Here is a 19,403-nt window from a genome sequence, read left to right as displayed (position 1 = left end):
ATGGATTCTCCTATGTGCGAGCAGAATTTCTTCCACACCTTGGAATAGATGGCCGAAGTTACCGGCTTCCTGCTTGCCTTCATAGTTGTTATCACTCTGTGTGACAGACCTTTAGCACTTAGGATCTGCCTCTCAGGATCCAGGCCATCAGGCGAAAGAAGTGTATATCCTGATGAAAGAGGGTATCCTGAAACAGCAGGTCGTATCTCTCTGGAAGGGGAAATGGATCCTCCAGAGCCATGTGACATAACAACGGAAACCAGCTTCTCTTGGGCCAGTAGAAGGCCACCAGGATCACCGTGGTTCGATCCTCCTGGATCTTTCGTAGGAATACGGAATTCTTGGGATAAGAGAGATTGGAGGAATTGTGTATAGGAGATCTGTTCCCCAAGACTGAGATGAGGCATCTACTCCCTCTGGGTTGTGTCTTGGGTCCATAGAGAAGAACCTTAGTAGTTTTGTTTTCTTTCTGGTTGGGAATAAATCTATGTGTGGGGCACCCCATCTCTGGGTTAACTGTTGAAAAACCTCCAGGTTTAGCTCCCATTCGGTGGACCAAATCTTTTCTCTTCTGAGAAAATCTGCTATTTTGTTTTCTGATCCTTTCAGATGAACTGTTGAAATGGAAAGAACAGGTTTTTTTCTGCCCACTGAATGAGTTGTTCTTGCCCCTCGGACCTCCCTGACAGCACAGAAAAGAAACGGTTGTAACGTTGTCCGAGAAAACCTTCACATGATGCCCTCCGATGATATCTTGGCATTGCTGGAGCGCTTCCCAAACTGCTCTTAGTTCTCTGTAATTGGACGATCTCTTCCTTACTTCTGCTGACCTTGAGCCCTGAAGGTATTGGCCTTCTCTTCCTGCTCCCCAGCCTATCTGGCTGGCGTCGGTGGTAATTAGAATGAAGGGGGATAGGACCCATAATACTCCTTTCTGGAGATTCGTCTGGGATGTCCACCATGATAGGGAAGTTTTTAGGTCTGTTGGCACTTTCATCTTCCTGTCTAGACCAGACGGATGCCTGTTCCAGACCAACGCAATTGCTCTCTGCAGTTGTCTTGAGTGGGCTTGAGCCCACCGTAGGCTTGGGATAGAAGAAGTCATTAGGCCTAGGACCCTCATAGCGTATCTGATTGAGACTGTATTCTTCCTCTGGAAGGTCTGAACTCTTGACCTGATGTCTTCCTCTTTTATAAGAGGCAGGGAAGAGATTCTGCGATGTGAGTTGAGGAGTACCCCTAGAAACACCTTTTGAGTGTCTAGCTGTAAGTCTGACCTCTCCCAATTGATAGCTACCCTAGACTTTCTAGCATGTAGATAGTTTGGGTCTGTTGCTGAATGAGGAGGGCGGTTGAATCTGCCACTAGAAGCAGATCGTCCGGGTATAGGATTGTATTAATGCCCTTTTTTCTTAAGGAGGCTGCCACCACTGTCATAAAAATACGAGGTGCAGGACAGGCAAAATGGTAGGCATGTAAATTGGAAGTGGTGGACTATTCCCTGCCTTTCCAGAGCAAACCTCAGAAATTGTTGGTGGCTGGGGTGAATGGGCATGTGGTAATAGGAGTCTCTTAGGGCTAATGTGCACATTACCGAATCCCTCCCCATCAATGCAATGCTCCATTCTGACCTTACTGTACCTGACAAGTTTCATATTTATAATGGTACGGTATTTGCCCAAAGGCTTTTTTATGGAGAAAAGTGAGGACTAGTGACCCTGTCCTATCTCAGAGAGGGGAACTGGACTGACCACCCTTAGCTCTAGAACAGTGGTTCTCAACTCCAGTCCTCAAGACCCTCCAACAGGTCATGTTTTCAGGATTTCCTTAGTATTGCACAGGTAATAATTCCATCACCTGTGCAAAACTAAGATAATCCTGAAAACCTGATCTGTTGGTGGGTCTTGAGGACTGGAGTTGAGAACCACTGCTCTAGAAGGTCTCTTATGTCTCTGCAGAGCCTCTTTGAGGTGGAGAGGGATTGTGGCCGAGTCAGATGATAGTGTTGCGGGATGAGGTGGAAAAAGTACCATGTAACCTTCCCTTATGGTTCACAGAATCCACTGGCTGTCTGTAATGGCCTGCCATCCCTCCACCCACACTTCTTTGGCATCACGGTCTTCCCAATGGGCCAGAAGAAAACTGGGTGAATCTACCCTTGCCTCCCTTGGGGTATCTCCACATTCCTGCTCGGGACAGGAAAAACACCGAGTTGGAGGGGGGCTTTATAAAGCGATTTATAAAATTAATTGTAACAGAAAGGGGAATACATTTTAAAATGTATTTGTGGTCATAAAGAAAGGGAAAAACAGTGGGTATGTTCAACAATATCCTAGGGTGTCCTCAGTGCTCTTTATCAGCTTTTATGCCGGCTGCCTGAATTTGAGTTCTTCTCCTTTACTTCCTCCCTGCTGATATACAGAGCTAAAAAATAACTTGAATATATCAAATATCAAACTGTAGAGTGAACGTTCTACCTTATAAAGTCCTTTAATCACAGCAGCATGGGCACTTTCTTATTTAGGTCGTATCTACAGTATTAGAGGGAAAGGGTGAGCAATAGGCTTGATCGGCAGGATTGCTTCCTTGTGTCTGTAAGACTATGACAACATCCTGACAGTAAAGGTCTGCAGCACAAAAGGCTCTTCATAAAGGGAAGAGTCAGACGGCTGTATAACTCAGGACGAGGATCGCAACGCAATGCTCGGACTGTCCGACCCGAGCGAGACAGCACCTATTTTAATTCAGCCAACAGCCAGTCCGGGCATTAGATTGTGATCCTCTTCAGAGTTATGCGGCAGTCTTGACTTTTCCCCAAGTCATGTACTTGGGGAGCTGAGAAAACTCTGCACTTTTTTTTCCCCCAATGGCCCTAGGTGATCACTAGGGTATGCGATGATTGGAGCCTGGCCTCTGTAGAGGAAATGATAATGGGGACCTGAGGAAGGAAGGAATAACAGTTGTTCCTTAAAGGGGTTGTCTACTAAAAACAACCCATCTATTTGCACATTTACAGCGTAAGTGGCCAAAATGGAAAGAAAATACCAAATTATCACTTTCATGTCCATATGACTAGATAAAGCAGCCTCTTCTATCTCCACTTCGTGACTGTAAGGGCAGATGTTGGGGATTACTGCAGCGTTTTTCCCATGACATGATAGGAGCAGTAGTTTATTTGCAGACTAGATGGGTAGATTTCAGGAAATAAGACGAGCAGACGTTTTCCTATTTTGTTAAAAACGTTTATTAATATGGTTTTCTGATTTTTTTTTTTTTTCCATAATGTGCAATGCTCCTTTCTCACAGTTAAGGGAACACACAGCGATATCTTGGCACTTAAAGAGAGCAGAAGGGAGGGGGACATGTAAAGTGAGCGATCTGGAAAAAAAAAAAATTGCGAAAAAAACTCCCCACCCGCTGTGCCGAGGCCAAAGGGGATGGGGAACGCCTGTCAAGCATCTGCGATTCACAATCAAGAGTGTGCAATTAGTGAAGTTAATTATGGCAGAAGGAAATATGGAATTTTTTTTTTTTTTCAATTTTCATTTTCTACAGTTAAAAAATAATATTAAAAAAACAAAATCACCAGCCCAGGGGGCAGGAAAATAAAAACAGTGGAAAGTGTGCAGCCCTCCTCTCTGCTAGTGTATCATTCTAAAGTTTACCAGTCTGTCTGTGGAAATGCCATTAATATTGCCAGCTAACAAGGGAGAAATCACCTTTATCCTTCATCAAAACTATATTTTATAGGTTAGGGTCATTCTCTCTGGCAGCCACTAGATGGTGCACTAAGATCTGAATAAACAAAACAGCACCATCTAGTGTCTGAAACCCTGTACTGCGCTCACTGTATTTTTTCATAGAATCAAAATGGGCCTATAAAATACAACTTTAAAAACGTGAAATCTCCCTTTAAAAAAATGACTATGGTGAAAATGTGGTCTCTGAATATTATCCTACAAAAAAAAAATAAGTCTGCCTAAAAAAAAGATGAAAAAAAAAAAGTGGGTATATACATTGTGCCACCCCATGCACTTCTGTATATACACATACACACAACGGATTCTTTTTTTTTTTTTTTTTTTTTTTCGAGGGCTGCTTCTTTCAGTCTCTCCATTCCCACCCCCTATTGCCTGCAAAAATATTAATTCAAATATTTACATCCCATTACAGCCCTACTACATGGGAAGAGAGGGGTCACTATATATACATATACACATATATATGTACACCGATATCATGCACGCAAAGGCAAGATATAGTTCAGACTCGTCGGCAGCCCTTGTACTCAATTCATCCGTCACTGCATATTGAGGATTGGTAAAATCCCCTCTTATACCCCCATACAGACAGTATTCCTTACTATGAACACACGATGTATGGGTTATATATAATGCTGGGAAAGGGAGGGGGAGAAGGTATGAATCACGGGGGAGGGGATGTTGCCAAGAATAGGAATAATCTGGTTGACAGCGTAGCCAGCATTCCCGCTCACATCAGTGTATTAGCCTTAATGCAGAACTACAGTGTTATCCGTATGATCGTGTCATATAGTTCCCTCTCTGTCCCAGAACCTAGAACCTACAGCCGTTCCCGTCCTCCTACAGGATAAGCTATACACATATTTACAAAATAAACACGTAATCGCACGCCCAGCAAGGGGCGCTGTGCAATGACACGCTGGCTCTCCCATAGGACTCCATGATTGGTTAATTACCAGCGGGAAGCATCAAGTGAAATTTTGCGTATAGGATTTAATATAAAAGCACCGTGGGTACAGATCAATGGTCACGGGGAAAAGGGCTCAACCCATAGACGTTGGGTAAGGACTCAATAGACAAAATAGCGCCACTCCTGTGAACAGGCCGTTCCATAGTACTGCAACACAGCCCTATATGTCCAAGAGAATAAAAATTATCTTTAATATCTAGGGCAATCACACAAGCCGCAGACCTTAAAGCACAGGTCAGACCCTATGATTTGATGTGCCACCCATCAAGAGGCTGCCCAGATCTTACACACTGACAACCTGAGATTGCTGGGGGTCCGACATCTGAGACCGAGCAGCCGGATGTAAAAAGTGTATGGAGACAGGACAGCACCGCTCGGTACTCTGTGTAGTGGCCGCTCCCGGATGCTGCATCTCAGCTCCTATTGACGTGGAGCGGAGGGCACAGAGCTGAGCTGTTCTGGCTCCATACACTGCTTACCCCCAGAATCTGCGAATAGCTGATCGGTGGGCATGTCGAACCACAAACAATCTGAAAGGTTCGATCATCAATATTGTGAGTTTGGACAACCCCTTTAATTAACCCCATAAATATTCCTGACACTCCAAAATCAGAAGTGGTGGTATACATGTGTCCTAGGTATTCAATGTCCTGCCCGCTGGGGCTCATGAGTGGTTTATAGGAGAGCGGGTACTTGTTAGGGGCACAGCGCCCCGGCCTGGCATGAATGGAAGCGCCTTACTCTATGTCTGCCCATCTCACTGGGAAAACTCAAGTGACCAAACCGGACAAAAAAAAAATCACCTCCGAGTGACCCGATTGGACCACCTATGACATAGTGGAATACTAAAACAGTCTCAACCGCAGAAGCCGACGCTCCCACCTAAATGATTAAAGCCGTCCTACGTACGTACATAGCAATTAGTGCGAGTCGTCTACCGTAAAAATCAAGACTTCTAGGAAAATCGCTTAGAAATCCACCTTGTGCTACTGTCACGTCAAGGAGTTTAATGTTAATGTACGTTCGATAGAAAAAAAACAACAAAAAACACTTTGGGTAATATGAAAAATTACCACCAGGGGGCGACCACCTCCATCAGGATTGTATTACAGAGTCCTTTATAGAGGGCAGCCATCTTGTGGGCTCAAGTGTTTAGTGAAAGGGGGAAGAGATGTCAACGCACATTGTCCATGGAATTGACGACTTCGCCGCCCCCCTCCAACGCCGTCCACAATGCAATCACCAAAATGGCTGCCCTCCGGAAATTGCAAACTTCTAATACCATGCAGGAAATTAAAAAATAAATCTAAGGGAACCTCATTTCCCGCCCCGACATACACGACAAAACAGAAACAGGGGGACACGATAAAATAATAAAAAAAAAAAAATAAATGTGCAATTAGTAGCTGTGCAAATAAATTGTCCGTGGCCACCAATCAGATTTTGGTCGCTCTGGACATAATCGTCTAAAGCATCGATCTCCCGTCTACTGCCAGACTACAGCTCCCATCATGCTGAGTGTTGTAGTCGCGCCGGCGCTCATCCTCCAGGTGCAGGCAGCGCTCTCCTTTCCAGTGCGCACATGGGGAGGGGGGTTAAAATTTAGCAAAGTTACTATAAAAAAAAAGTCTCTCTTCTCCCAAGAGCTGGGTTATCAGAGGGCCAGTGAGATTACGGGGGTCTTACCCCGACTGCACCATAAAATAATGCAGAATATTTACAAGTTTCCCCCCCAATCGAGCGTTGGATGAGGACGATATACACTGATAATGGAGGCGCTATATAATGACGCTGCGTAGTATACCTGCAGGCTGATAATGGCGACGTGGCGCTGATAAATGAGTATCTCATGCAGCAGTGTATAGTGATCGAGTCCCTCCGCACCGCTCCCGAGGTCGTGCAGCAGCGTACAGTCATACTTAGCACCACCTATGGCATACAGACGACAGCCCATCTCCTGGCTGCCATATTGTTCTTCCTCCCTCCCTTCCTCGCTAAAAGGGGGGAGGCATGTTTACAATTTTTTTTTGGGGGGGGGGGGGTTAGGTAGGGGTCGTGCAAAAAGAGCCCCATCAGGGCATTCCCTCTCCCGGCTCGGCCTCGAAGCCCACTCCGTGATCTGCAGGGGTGCCTCCACCCATCAGGTCAGGCTCCATCTTGCCGGTGTCGTTAATAAAGGACGTGTAGGCGTCTCCTTCGGCCATCAGCAGCTTCAGTTTGGGGATCCAGCTCTTGCGCACCACGCGCCGGGCGTTCGTACACATGTCCGCTGCGATGGCGTTCATCTCGCTCTCCTTGAAGTTTGGGGCGAAATTCTGACAGTAGACTAAGAAAAATGAAAAAAAAAAAAAAAAGGGTGAAAAGGCTTATAATGGATGTGTACGGCAGCGCCCTGGAGGGATGTGGGCGCATTCCCATAGAAAAATGTGAGCGAGATGAGGGGGGCACGAGCGGGTGAACTTACACTTCACGGCGTGCAGCACCCGGCTGTCCAGGGGCTTCCTGCTGGGGTCATTGGTGGATGAGCGGATCCCGGTGCCGCAGCTGTTCGCCAGGGTATTCCTGGAGTAATGAGGGAGATCGAAAGTCACATAATTTATGATACTAAGGGGGCGGCGAGTTCTCATGTATAAGGAGGGGGTCCTTTTTACCTGTCGAAGAAAGACGCCAGCAACCGGCGCAGCAGCACCTTGTGGCGCGTCCCAGCGCTGATGTGACAGTTCATGAGTTGGGCGCGGGTGATAAACACGTTGGTTCCTGAAAGGTAAGAGAATGATGAGCCGGGAGCACAGGGGTAATATAGAGTTAGAGGATTTGGCTGGGGACTATAACCGTAGATGAGACTAGCCCAGGGCTGCTAGAGACCTGTCAATCACCTGGGACGGTGCTGGATCTACACTGAGCGCTGTGAAGGACAATACACCTGGCTGCCATCGCACAGCCGGGCGCAGGGTCACGCTGCCCCCCATTAATCAGCTGACAGTGCTCCATATGTAAGTACCTGTCACCAGCTCTATCTTCTCGGCTGGGTCGCCCTCTTCGTACAGTTTTGGGTGGCAGCGGTTGCCGATCTGGCTGATGAGCTCTGCTGGGAGGGTGGCCAGGTCCTGCTTGACACGGACGCGGTTCCTGGAGTCTGAGAAGACGGGGTCCGGCAGAGCCTCCACCTTCTCAGCTGAAGAAGTCAAAGAATATTCTACTGACAAGAGGACAGGTACACGCTTTATCACACAGCGGGGAAGATGTATACAGTATATATCGCCACACATGCCCCCCTCACCCCAGGGATCATACACCGGGTGTACATGGCACCAGAAACCTATCAGTATAGGCAGCATTATACTCCAGAGCTGACATCGCTCCCTCACTACTAACGTCCCAGGTCGGTATCCCACACTGAACATCTTTGTGTTTCCTCCCTCACTACAGAATGTTATATAAACTTATCAGACAGGACAGGTTAGATCAGATAAGTGGTATCTGGCTCGCCCACCCATCACTGTCGGCAGGCCCAGGTAGTGGCCGTTCTCAGGTACTGCAGCTCACGTCACATTGAAGTGAATAGGAGCAGAGCTGCAGTACAGAGAATGGTCAATTGACTGTGTGCAGCGCTATACACAGGTTACACCCACCAGGTGCTGCACACCGCTGATCATGGGGGTCCGTGGCCTTTAGCTCAGCATTATCTAGTGGTCAGACCTTTTCTCTAGGAAAGCATTAGGGATTACTGAGCAGAACTTTGCATGCAGCTCTGGGTGGCACGGAGGGTGATGATATATGGGGCACATACAGACTCTTACCGGTTTGGTTGACGTTCATCATGCTGTACATTGTATACATGTTGCATATCTGCCTGTATTGCTCCTCGGTGCCATCCTCTCCGACCTCTTCTTCCTCATCCTCCTCGTTGTGATAAGACCCTGGGCTGTCACTTGTGTATGCGCTGGACGTTCCTGGGCTCGTCCTCTCTGACCCCAGTGGGGCCACTGCCCCCGACTGCCCTCCGACCGCTCCTTGAGAAAAGCGTGGCACCTTTCTATTCGCCCCTCCGGCCTCCTTCTGCCCCCCGTCCCAGAGTCTCTTGGCTACTGGTGTGCACTGCACCGAATCGGACTCTTGGCTCTCTGTTTTCACCCGGGGTGGCCGGGACATAGAGTAAGAGGATGACGATGACAGCGAGGCCACCGCTGTGGCTGCTGCCGCTACTGCTGCCGCCGCTGCCGGGCTGGGAGGTTCGGAGTTTGGCGCTTCTTCAGGGTGTAGACCTTGGGAGTCACAGCTGGGCGAGCTCACCTTCAGGAAGAACTCTGTCCCCTTCTCCATGATCTCCTGGATCTGCAGGAATCCAGCCGTGTACATGAGGAGGAACTGATCCCCAACGTTCATGCTGAGCCGCCCGGTGTAACAGAAGCTGAGGATCTGCTGGAAGGACTGAGGCTGCACCGAGCCAGGGAGCTCCACCACCGGGTTCTTACTGCTGTGGAAGAGGTCCCTGAAGTAGGAGCTGCTCGCTGCCAGGACGGCCCGGTGGGCTTTGAACTGATGTCCGCGGACCACGACGGCAACATCACAGTACAGGCCCTGCAACCGCTGCTCGTTCAGACACTCCAGGATACTGTTCCCAAAGTTTGGGATCTCCATTTGTAGAGTCTGAGACATGACAACAGATCAGGGGGAGAAAATGAGAGACGGAGGATAGAGAGGCTGCGGGGGAAGGGAATAAAAAATAAATAAAAATTAGGTAGAAATATTTCATCTATAACCTAAAATCCAAAGGAAGCTGTAACATGTAATCGTTCAGTATAGATTTTCAGCCCCCAAAAGAAAGATTTCCATTTGCAGAGATCCTGAAAAAGGTGATTAATTGGCATTTAAAGGGGCGGCCTGGATGGACCCAATGAAAAAATGTACGGCAGCTTATGGCCCGAAGACATTACTGCCCCAGTTTCCCATTGATAGTGTCGATGCAGCACAACCCCCCCAGACTGGAAGCGCGGCGCAACCCCCCAGACTAGAAGTGCAGCGCTACCCCCCCCCCCCCCCCAGACTGGAAGCAGCGGCGCAACCCCCCACTGATACACATAAAGGCTGAGATGAGGATTTGTCCCTTTTGTGCCATTTCACCATCTCTACTGACTGGGAGGGCACTAGAGAAGAAGTTGCGGGGAGCTGGTACATTCGTCCCAGCAGGACACGAGGTCAGCGCCGACTCCGCACAACACTTCTCTGTGATCTTCCGGTGGGATGAGAGTGGGCAGATATAAGACTCCGCCATGAAGAACAGTTATAGGGGCACGTGGCATCTCCATTGTTCCAGAACCTGCGCTTTGCTAGTCGAGAGCCATAGCTGGGGCCCCACAGGTCAGACTGACCATCACTACTGTATATGGCTACCACATAAATATCCCATAAGTCCACATCCCCTCCACACAGATGGATGTGACAGCACATCCGACCTGGGGGTGGCGCTGCCTCGAAACTTGAGGCACTGAATGGAGCGACAGAGTAGGTGTGACCGGACGCTGCAATCACCTCCTCCTGGACGCCGTCTGCGTGCGGGGCACCATACTGCGTGCGGGGCACCGCCGGAACATCATACTGCGTGCGGGGCACCGCCGGAGCATCATACTGCGTGCGGGGCACCATACAGCGTGCGGGGCACCGCCGGAGCATCATACTGCGTGCGGGGCACCGCCGGAGCATCATACTGCGTGCGGGGCACCGCCGGAGCATCATACTGCGTGCGGGGCACCGCCGGAGCATCATACTGCGTGCGGGGCACCATACAGCATGAGGGACACTGTGGGGGCACTGTACAGCGTGAGGGGCACTGTGGGAGCCTCATACTATGAGCGGGCACTACTTCACTCCACAGACGTCCAAGTGCCCCCTGTTACAGGAGTTTTGCACTACTATAACAATGATGACACATCTTCAGGATAGGTCATCAATATCAACTTGGTGGGGGTCCGACCCCCCAACCAGCTCCAGCAGCTGCCACTACACAGCGATTAGAGCTGTTCTTCTCCATCCACTGCCGGAGCTTAGAACCACTGATTAGTGGGGGTGCTGGACACCACCAAGCTGCTATTGTTAACCTATTATAGTAAGACAACACCCCATTTAATTGTAGACCTGCACATAAAGGATTACGTAGTTTAAAATGAATATGTCATTAAAAAAAATATAGTTCACCAATTAAAATAAAAATGTAACGTATTACTGTTTTTTTTATTGTATTATGTATGAAAAATAATTAAAATTGTTGATATTTTCCACTTTTGATCACTAGGGGGAGCAGCTGCTGACATTTGCCATGAACCTAGTGTACAGCTAGCTCACATTACGACTGCAGTAAAAGTGGGCGGGATCTGCTCACATGGGTGTGATGTCACTCCTCCCCTTCTGGGCGTTTAAAAACCGATAAGTGAGGATGTAGTTTAGGGTCACAGTGCGGAGAGATCACTGGTGACTGCCCAGTGATACTGCGAGGAGGACACCGAGGACGGCCGGCAGCTCCGAGCATGAAGCTGCGGGAGAACAGCTCGGCAGCCTGGGATCAGTAGTACGATGTCCGGCTGCTCGACCTGCGCTGTTCTCACCGGTGTTCAGAGCACAGCAGTGTCATCATCACGCCGCTGTGCTCTGAGCACTAACTCAGCTATGTCACTGTATGCCTCATTGAGACGTCCCTGCATTACAGACATCTGAGCAGAGCAACGTATCTAAGCACATAATGTGTGATACAGTCTGCTGAGCCATACAGTACAGACCAAAAGTTTGGACACACCTTCTCATTTAAAGAAATTTCTATATTTTCATGACTATGAAAATTGTACATTCACACTGAAGGCATCAAAACTATGAATTACCACATGTGGAATTATATACTTAATAAAAAAGTGTGAAACAACTGAAAATATGTCTTATATTCTAGGTTCTTCAAAGTAGCCACCTTTTGCTTTGATGACTGCTTTGCACACTCTTGGCATTCTCTTGATGAGCTTCAAGAGGTAGTCACTGGAAATGGTCTTCCAACAATCTTGAAGGAGTTCCCAGAGATGCTTAGCACTTGTTGGCCCTTTTGCCTTCACTCTGCGGTCCAGCTCACCCCAAACCATCTCGATTGGGTTCAGGTCTGGTGACTGTGGAGGCCAGGTCATCTGGCGTAGCACCCCATCACTCTCCTTCTTGGTCAAATAGCCCTTACACAGCCTGGAGGTGTGTTTGGGGTTATTGTCCTGTTGAAAAATAAATGATGGTCCAACTAAATGCAAACCGGATGGAATAGCATGCCACTGCAAGATGCTGTGGTAGCCATGCTGGTTCAGTATGCCTTCAATTTTGAATAAATCCCCAACAGTGTCACCAGCAAAGCCCCCCCACACCATCACACCTTCTCCTACATGCTTCACGGTGGGAACCAGGCATGTAGAGTCCATCCGTTCACCTTTTCTGCGTCGCACAAAGACACGGTGGTTGGAACCAAAGATCTCAAATTTGGACTCATCAGACCAAAGCACAGATTTCCACTGGTCTAATGTCCATTCCTTGTGTTCTTTAGCCCAAACAAGTCTCTTCTGCGTGTCGCCTGTCCTTAGCAGTGGTTTCCTAGCAGCTATTTTACCATGAAGGCCTGCTGCACAAAGTCTCCTCTTAACAGTTGTTGTAGAGATGTGTCTGCTGCTAGAACTCTGTGTGGCATTGACCTGGTCTCTAATCTGAGCTGCTGTTAACCTGCGATTTCTGAGGTTGGTGACTCGGATAAACTTATCCTCAGAAGCAGAGGTGACTCTTGGTCTTCCTTTCCTGGGGCGGTCCTCATGTGAGCCAGTTTCTTTGTAGCGCTCGATGGTTTTTGCAACTGCACTTGGGGACACTTTCAAAGTTTTCCCAATTTTTCAGACTGACTGACCTTCATTTCTTAAAGTAATGATGGCCACTCGTTTTTCTTTACTTAGCTGCTTTTTTCTTGCCATAATACAAATTCTAACAGTCTATTCAGTAGGACTATCAGCTGTGTATCCACTAGACTTCTGCACAACACAACTGATGGTCCCAACCCCATTTATAAGGCAAGAAATCCCACTTATTAAACCTGACAGGGCACACCTGTGAAGTGAAAACCATTTCCGGTGACTACCTCTTGAAGCTCATCAAGAGAATGCCAAGAGTGTGCAAAGCAGTCATCAAAGCAAAAGGTGGCTACTTTGAAGAACCTAGAATATAAGACATATTTTCAGTTGTTTCACACTTTTTTGTTAAGTATATAATTCCACATGTGTTAATTCATAGTTTTGATGCCTTCAGTGTGAATGTACAATTTTCATAGTCATGAAAATACAGAAAAAATCTTTAAATGAGAAGGTGTGTCCAAACTTTTGGTCTTTACGGTATATCTAAGCCTGTCATGTGTGATACAGTCGGCTGAGCTGTGTATCTAATCCCATCATGTGTGATGTGATAAGCAGCGCCAACTATCAGGATCAGTGCTGCGGCCGTCCTCGGTGACATGTTTCAGCCAAATGTATCCACCCTGTGACCCTAAATATCATTCTCACTTATATAAATAAAAAGATTATTATTATTATCCATACGCCCAGAAGGGGCGGAGACGTCACCAACGTGAGCAGATATGACAGATTACATGATAAGGCCTCCATATACTGCCGGCACAGGCAGGAGACCGCCGGCAGCTCCGTACATTATAACTTATCACACATCTGCCCCTTTATATGGAGATTATATAGGAAATTGGGGAAGGGTTCCTCTATCTAAAAAGAGGTCTGGAGTGGCTTGCTCTGCACGTTTTGCCCCCGTGTGACATATGCCCGCGCCTGAACCCCTTCTTCTGTGCGTTAAGCCCACGTCTGATCCCTTCCCCCACATGCCTTACGCCCTCGTCTGTGACATCTCCCCCGCCTAACACTTCCCCCCCGCACCTTACGCCCCAGTCTCACACTCCCCCCCACCTTACGCCCCAGTCTCGCACTCCCCCCCACCTTACGCCCCAGTCTCGCACTCCCCCCCCACCTTACGCCCCAGTCTCGCACTCCCCCCCACCTTACGCCCCAGTCTCGCACTCCCCCCCCACCTTACGCCCCAGTCTCGCACTCCCCCCCACCTTACGCCCCAGTCTCGCACTCCCCCCCCACCTTACGCCCCAGTCTCGCACTCCCCCCACACCTTACGCCCCAGTCTCGCACTCCCCCCACACCTTACGCCCCAGTCTCGCACTCCCCCCACACCTTACGCCCCAGTCTCGCACTCCCCCCACACCTTACGCCCCAGTCTCGCACTCCCCCCCCACCTTACGCCCCAGTCTCGCACTCCCCCCCCACCTTACGCCCCAGTCTCGCACTCCCCCCCCCACCTTACGCCCCAGTCTCGCACTCCCCCCCCACCTTACGCCCCAGTCTCGCACTCGCCCCAGTCTCGCACTCGCCCCAGTCTCGCACTCGCCCCCACCTTACGCCCCAGTCTCGCACTCCCCCCCACCTTACGCCCCAGTCTCACACTCCCCCCCACCTTACGCCCCAGTCTCGCACTCCCCCCCACCTTACGCCCCAGTCTCGCACTCCCCCCCACCTTACGCCCCAGTCTCGCACTCCCCCCCACCTTACGCCCCAGTCTCGCACTCCCCCCCACCTTACGCCCCAGTCTCGCACTCCCCCCCCACCTTACGCCCCAGTCTCGCACTCCCCCCCCACCTTACGCCCCAGTCTCGCACTCCCCCCCACCTTACGCCCCAGTCTCGCACTCCCCCCCACCTTACGCCCCAGTCTCGCACTCCCCCTCACCTTACGCCCCAGTCTCGCACTCCCCCTCACCTTACGCCCCAGTCTCGCACTCCCCCTCACCTTACGCCCCAGTCTCGCACTCCCCCCCACCTTACGCCCCAGTCTCGCACTCCCCCCCACCTTACGCCCCAGTCTCGCACTCCCCCCCACCTTACGCCCCAGTCTCGCACTCCCCCCCACCTTACGCCCCAGTCTCGCACTCCCCCCCACCTTACGCCCCAGTCTCGCACTCCCCCCCACCTTACGCCCCCAGACTCCTCTTGTGTGGACTTCCCTCCTGTTTACAGACAGGACTCCTATGAGAATGGGATAAATAAAGATGGCGGCGCCGGATCATCCCTGAGAACACAGAGTATAACAGGAGACTCACGTACCCGGCTGCTCGGTCGGTCCTCCTGCTCTCACCGCGGTCCGCTCCCCCCGGTTCCCGCTCGCGTTGCTCGGGTCTTAGCGGCTCCGGGAGCAGCAGCGGCGGCCATTCATCGCCAGCAAGGGGAGAGCGAGCGAGCGCCGATCACAGTACAGCCACAGGGGAGAGCCAACAAGCGCCGATCACAGCGAGCCAGACTATGGGAAGAGATAGACAGGCATCATCAGCTGAGCGCCGATCACAACGAGCCAGACAGAAGGGGGAGGGGCAGGAGACATAGAGCAGGGTGCAGCAATCGAGCGCCGATATGAATGAGGCGAACTGTAGACACGAGCGATGAATAAAAATGTGTCGCGGGGGGGAAAGAAATGTGAATGACGGGAAGACGGATGAGAGAGGGACGGGAGGGGGCGGGGCGAACGATGGAGGTGAGATAAGAAAACGGGCTGCAGACAGGACGGGCACGGTCGGCGGGGAGCACTGTCCGGAAAACGAGAGAAAGATACCGGCAGCAGGACGTACCACGGAGCGGATCACGTTACCGCGAGAGACGGATGGTCCGGAGCTCGGGAGACGGCGGCTGGAGCCCCAGACTGCGGGTCACATAGGCAGGGGAGAGAGAGCGAGCGCCGATACAACCGAGCAGACAGACTCCCAGGAGGCACAATGGAGCGCCGAGCCGAGGCCAGCTCAGGACCCGCACTGCAGGGGAGAGCAGGAGATGGCCGAGGGCATCGAGCAGACTGCATCCCCGAGGGTGAGTGGGAGGGAGAGGATTGCCGAGCAGACGACGAGGCAGATAGGCTGGGCAGGCTAGAGGAGCGCGAGCAATGGAGCAGACACCCAGGGGAGACGAATAGAGCATCGAGCTTCCAAGAATAGACAGAAAGGAAAATATGCAAACAAAGGCGTGACGAGTCGATGGCCGAGCGCAGACTCCTGGCGGCGCGAACTGCAGACCCCAGAGGCGGTGGAGCGGGAGCACGAGTCCTGCTCGGTGTGGAGGAGAAGCTTCTGCGGCTGCTCCTAGGGGCACCAGAAAATCATTTTCAGGGCCGGAGGAAAATAACCCTTTAATTACGGGGATTTTTGGCAGCTTTGCATTTAATAATAATAGTAATGTAAATGCAGGGTGTCCCTAAAGTCTGCACACATAGGAAATCTCGTTAACTATAATAGAATTTTGTAAATTGCATCAACCTTTGCATCGCAAATGGTAAAAATATTGAATAAGTTACTTAATATCCCAATTGAATAACATGTTAATAAATCTAATTTCTTGAAAATATGTATATAGCGCCGACATATTCCGCAGCACTGTACACTCAGCCATTACACTTCTCTATGGGGACTCGTATAAATACTGGAAAAGAGTTGAGCACAAATCTTTGCAGGTTCGGGGGCCACGTCGGTGGTCCGTCATCGCTGTACTCCTCCTACCTCTTCTGATTAGTGGTCGCGTCTGTCACTCCGCTTCAAGGACATCGCTCCGGACGATCAATCAGAAGTGGCGCCCGAGATGTTGGCTGGTAGGAGGAGGTCTGGCACTCAGAGACTACTGATGTGGCCATGTGTCCAGCAAAAAAAAGTTTGCGCAACTCTGCTGTGTAACTTCTATCAGTTTCTTTTACACCATGAATAAAAAAATAAATCTGCATTTTTTTTGTTTATTTTTTTATACAGATTCTTTACACACTAATTAACGTGGTAAATTAACTGTTTAGGTTGTTACAACCACTCGGATACCTGATAAGGCTGCTTTTGGGCACGGTTCACACGTTGCAGATTTTATGTGTCGATTGTCCTAAAGTAAAATCCGTAGCATTTTACAGCACCAGCAAAGTGGATGAGCCTTAAAGGGGTTGTCCACTGCTTTATATGATCCCCCAATGTATTCCCCCAGGGCCCATAAGTGTTTCTCTAAATACCTTGTGGTGCCTTTTCTGCCTGTGAGCGGTGCTATCACTGGCCACTCACAGGCATCTTGTGACCCCTGGCTGTTGCCGGCGCTGACATCCGCTGGCGTCACAAGTCCAGGCTGCAGCCGAGGATCCCTCTTCCGCGTTCCACCGGTGGCTGCTGAGCGGGGTTACCCCGCACGTCACACCCAGCATCCACCGCGCGCTCTCCCTCTCCTCATTCAATGGGAAAACGCGCAGTGGATGCTGGGTGTGACGCACGGGGTAACCCCGCCCACAGGCCAGCATCCATCGCAGGGAGCGCGTCACTCATGTCACGCCTCACTTGATGTGACATCAGTGACTGGTAACGTGATGCCTCTGAGCGGGCAGCGAAATTTCGAAGGATCTTTGTAATGTTTTTGTGAGATGTGGTGTTCAAAAATTGCGTCATTTGCTGTATGGAGTCATTACAGTTTTATAGAGTTGGACTATAATGACGCGGAGACACCAGATTTTCATTTTTTTATTTGTAAACTAGAAAATTGAAGTGGAGGAGAGGTGATTCAAACTTCTAAATTATTTTATTTTCTTTTTCTATATATTGAAAAAAAAAAAGTATTTTTTTACTTTATTTTTAGTCACTTTCATGGGAGTTGAACCTACAATTCTTTGATCGCTTGATACTACAGTATTGCTGCATAGAGTTTAGATGTTGGTCTTCTATGAAGCTCAGCCGGTGGTTCGGCTTCGCAATAGTGCAGAGATGGCGGCCATGAGGGTCTTCAGTAGGAAAGATGATAAATATTAATTGTAAGAAAACCCCACTGAATGTTTTATCTATTCCTATCGGCTACTTGCAGACGCCACCCGTGACCACTAGAGCTAAACACAGTGCCCCCTGCTGGAAGAGAATTCTGAAATGCTTCAACATATCCCAGTGATTCTGACATTGTTTTTTCATGACACATTGTACTTTATGGTAGTGGTAAATTTTGGTCGATATGATTTGGATTTATTTATGAAGATATCTAAAATTTGACAAAAAATTTGGAAAATTAGCAATTTTCAAACTTTAAATTTTTATTCTCTTAAAACAGATAGTTATACCACAAAAATAGTTCATTAATAACATTTCCCACATTTCTACTTTGCATCAGCATCATTCCTGAAATTACTTTTTTTTGTCAGGTTCTTAGAAGGGTTACATACAATTTTATCAGCAATTTTTCATTTTTTTTCAATTCAATTTACAAACCTATATTTTTAGGGACCACATCACTTTTGAAATGACTTTGAGAGGCCTGTTTGCCAATAAAAACCCCAAACTAGACCCCATTTTAAAACACTCAACCCTCAAAGTATTCAAAAACCGCATTCAGGATGTTTGTTAACCCATTAGGTGCTTCACAGGAATTTATGCAACCTGGATGGAAGATATGAAAAATTACTTAAATGTCGCGTTAGCCCCACATTTTTACAAGTGTAAAAGGAGAAAATGGACACCACAGTTTGATGATGCAATTTCTCCTGAGTATGCAGATACTCCATATGTGGTCGAAAACTACTTCGGAAGGGAAGGAACGCTGTATGATTCTTGGAACATAAATTTCGCTGGAATAGACTGCGGACGCCATGTTGCTTTTGCAGAGCCCCTGATTAACCAAAACAGCAGAACCCCCACAAGTGACCCCAATTTAGAAACTACACCCCTAAAAGAATTCATAGATGGGTGTGATGATGATCTTGAACCTCCAGGTGCTTCAAAGAATTTTATAATATTAGATTGTGAAAATTATAAATATGACTTTTTTTTCCACAAAAATGTTGCTTTAGCCCCAAATTTCACATTTTCAAAAGGGTAGCAAGAAGGATTGCACAATAGATTGGTGGGTCCATTTTCTCCCGAGTACAACAATACCTCACATGTGAGTGGAAACTACTGTTTAGGCGCACGGCTGGGCTTTGACATTTGACTTCTGAAGTGCAATTTTTGCTGGAACAGATTGTGGGCGGCATGTCGCATTTGCAGAGCCCCTGAGGTGCCAATACAGTAGAAACACTTACAAGTGACCACATTTTGGATACTGCATTCCTTGAGGAATTTATCTAGGTGTGTGATGAGCAATTTAAACCAGGGTTCCCCAACTCTAGTCCTCAAGGCCCACCAACAGGTCATGTTTTCAGGATTTCCTTAGTATTGCACAGGTGATAGTTTCATCACCTGCAAAGGCAATAATTCCATCACCTGAGCAATACTAAGAAAATCCTGAAAACATGACCTGTTGGTGGGCCTTGAGGACTGGAGTTTGGGGAACACTGTTTTAAATGAACAGGTGATTTACAGAATTTTTATAACGTGTAGCTGTGGAAATGATACACTGCTTTTTTTCCATAAAATGTTGCTTTAGTCCAAATTTCTCATTTTGACAAGGGTAGCAAGAAAAAATGTACTCTTTAATTTGTTGTGTAATTTCTCCTGAGTACAACGATACCCCATATGTGGTTGGAATCTACACATGGCAGGGCTTGGACACACTATGTGAATTTTGGAGTGCAATTTTGTATTTGCAGAGCCCCTGAGGTGCCAAAAAAGCAGAAACC

General features: G+C 48.7%; 1 protein-coding gene across 2 annotated transcripts; it reads right to left on the bottom strand.

Annotated features, from left to right (window-relative positions):
- Window positions 1–4,062: 4,062 nt before the first annotated feature.
- NACC1 (nucleus accumbens associated 1) lies at window positions 4,063–15,563 on the bottom strand. Of its 2 annotated transcripts, none has more exons than XM_073654321.1 (7): window positions 15,424–15,563; window positions 14,906–15,098; window positions 8,532–9,435; window positions 7,733–7,927; window positions 7,383–7,488; window positions 7,196–7,293; window positions 4,063–7,057 (listed from the first exon to the last, which is right to left on the bottom strand). In XM_073654321.1, the coding sequence occupies exons 3-7, from the start codon at window positions 9,388–9,390 to the stop codon at window positions 6,804–6,806; spliced, it is 1,512 nt and encodes a 503-aa protein (XP_073510422.1). In that variant the 5' UTR covers window positions 9,391–9,435; window positions 14,906–15,098; window positions 15,424–15,563; the 3' UTR covers window positions 4,063–6,803. The 2 variants fall into 2 exon arrangements, with proteins under 2 accessions (XP_073510422.1, XP_073510423.1); XM_073654322.1 differs by having other exon boundaries at window positions 7,733–7,906.
- Window positions 15,564–19,403: the final 3,840 nt, after the last annotated feature.

The sequence above is a fragment of the Phyllobates terribilis genome, unplaced genomic scaffold (assembly GCF_046119375.1).
Source record: "Phyllobates terribilis strain yellow unplaced genomic scaffold, ASM4611937v1 Scaffold_11__3_contigs__length_659146591, whole genome shotgun sequence".
NCBI classification, from domain to species: domain Eukaryota; kingdom Metazoa; phylum Chordata; class Amphibia; order Anura; family Dendrobatidae; genus Phyllobates; species Phyllobates terribilis.
The sequence above is the reverse complement of the archived record's forward strand: the minus strand, read 5'-3'. Positions and strand labels throughout refer to the sequence as shown.

Coding starts and splice junctions, on each gene's coding strand:
- NACC1 (XM_073654321.1), bottom strand. CDS start 9,390: ATGTCTCAGACTCTACAAATGGAGATCCCAAACTTTGGGAACAGTATC. Junction 7,489..7,732: donor GAAGATAGAGCTGGTGACAG/GTACTTACATAT, acceptor CTTACCTTTCAG/GAACCAACGTGTTTATCACC. Junction 7,294..7,382: donor CTGGCGTCTTTCTTCGACAG/GTAAAAAGGACC, acceptor TCATTACTCCAG/GAATACCCTGGCGAACAGCT.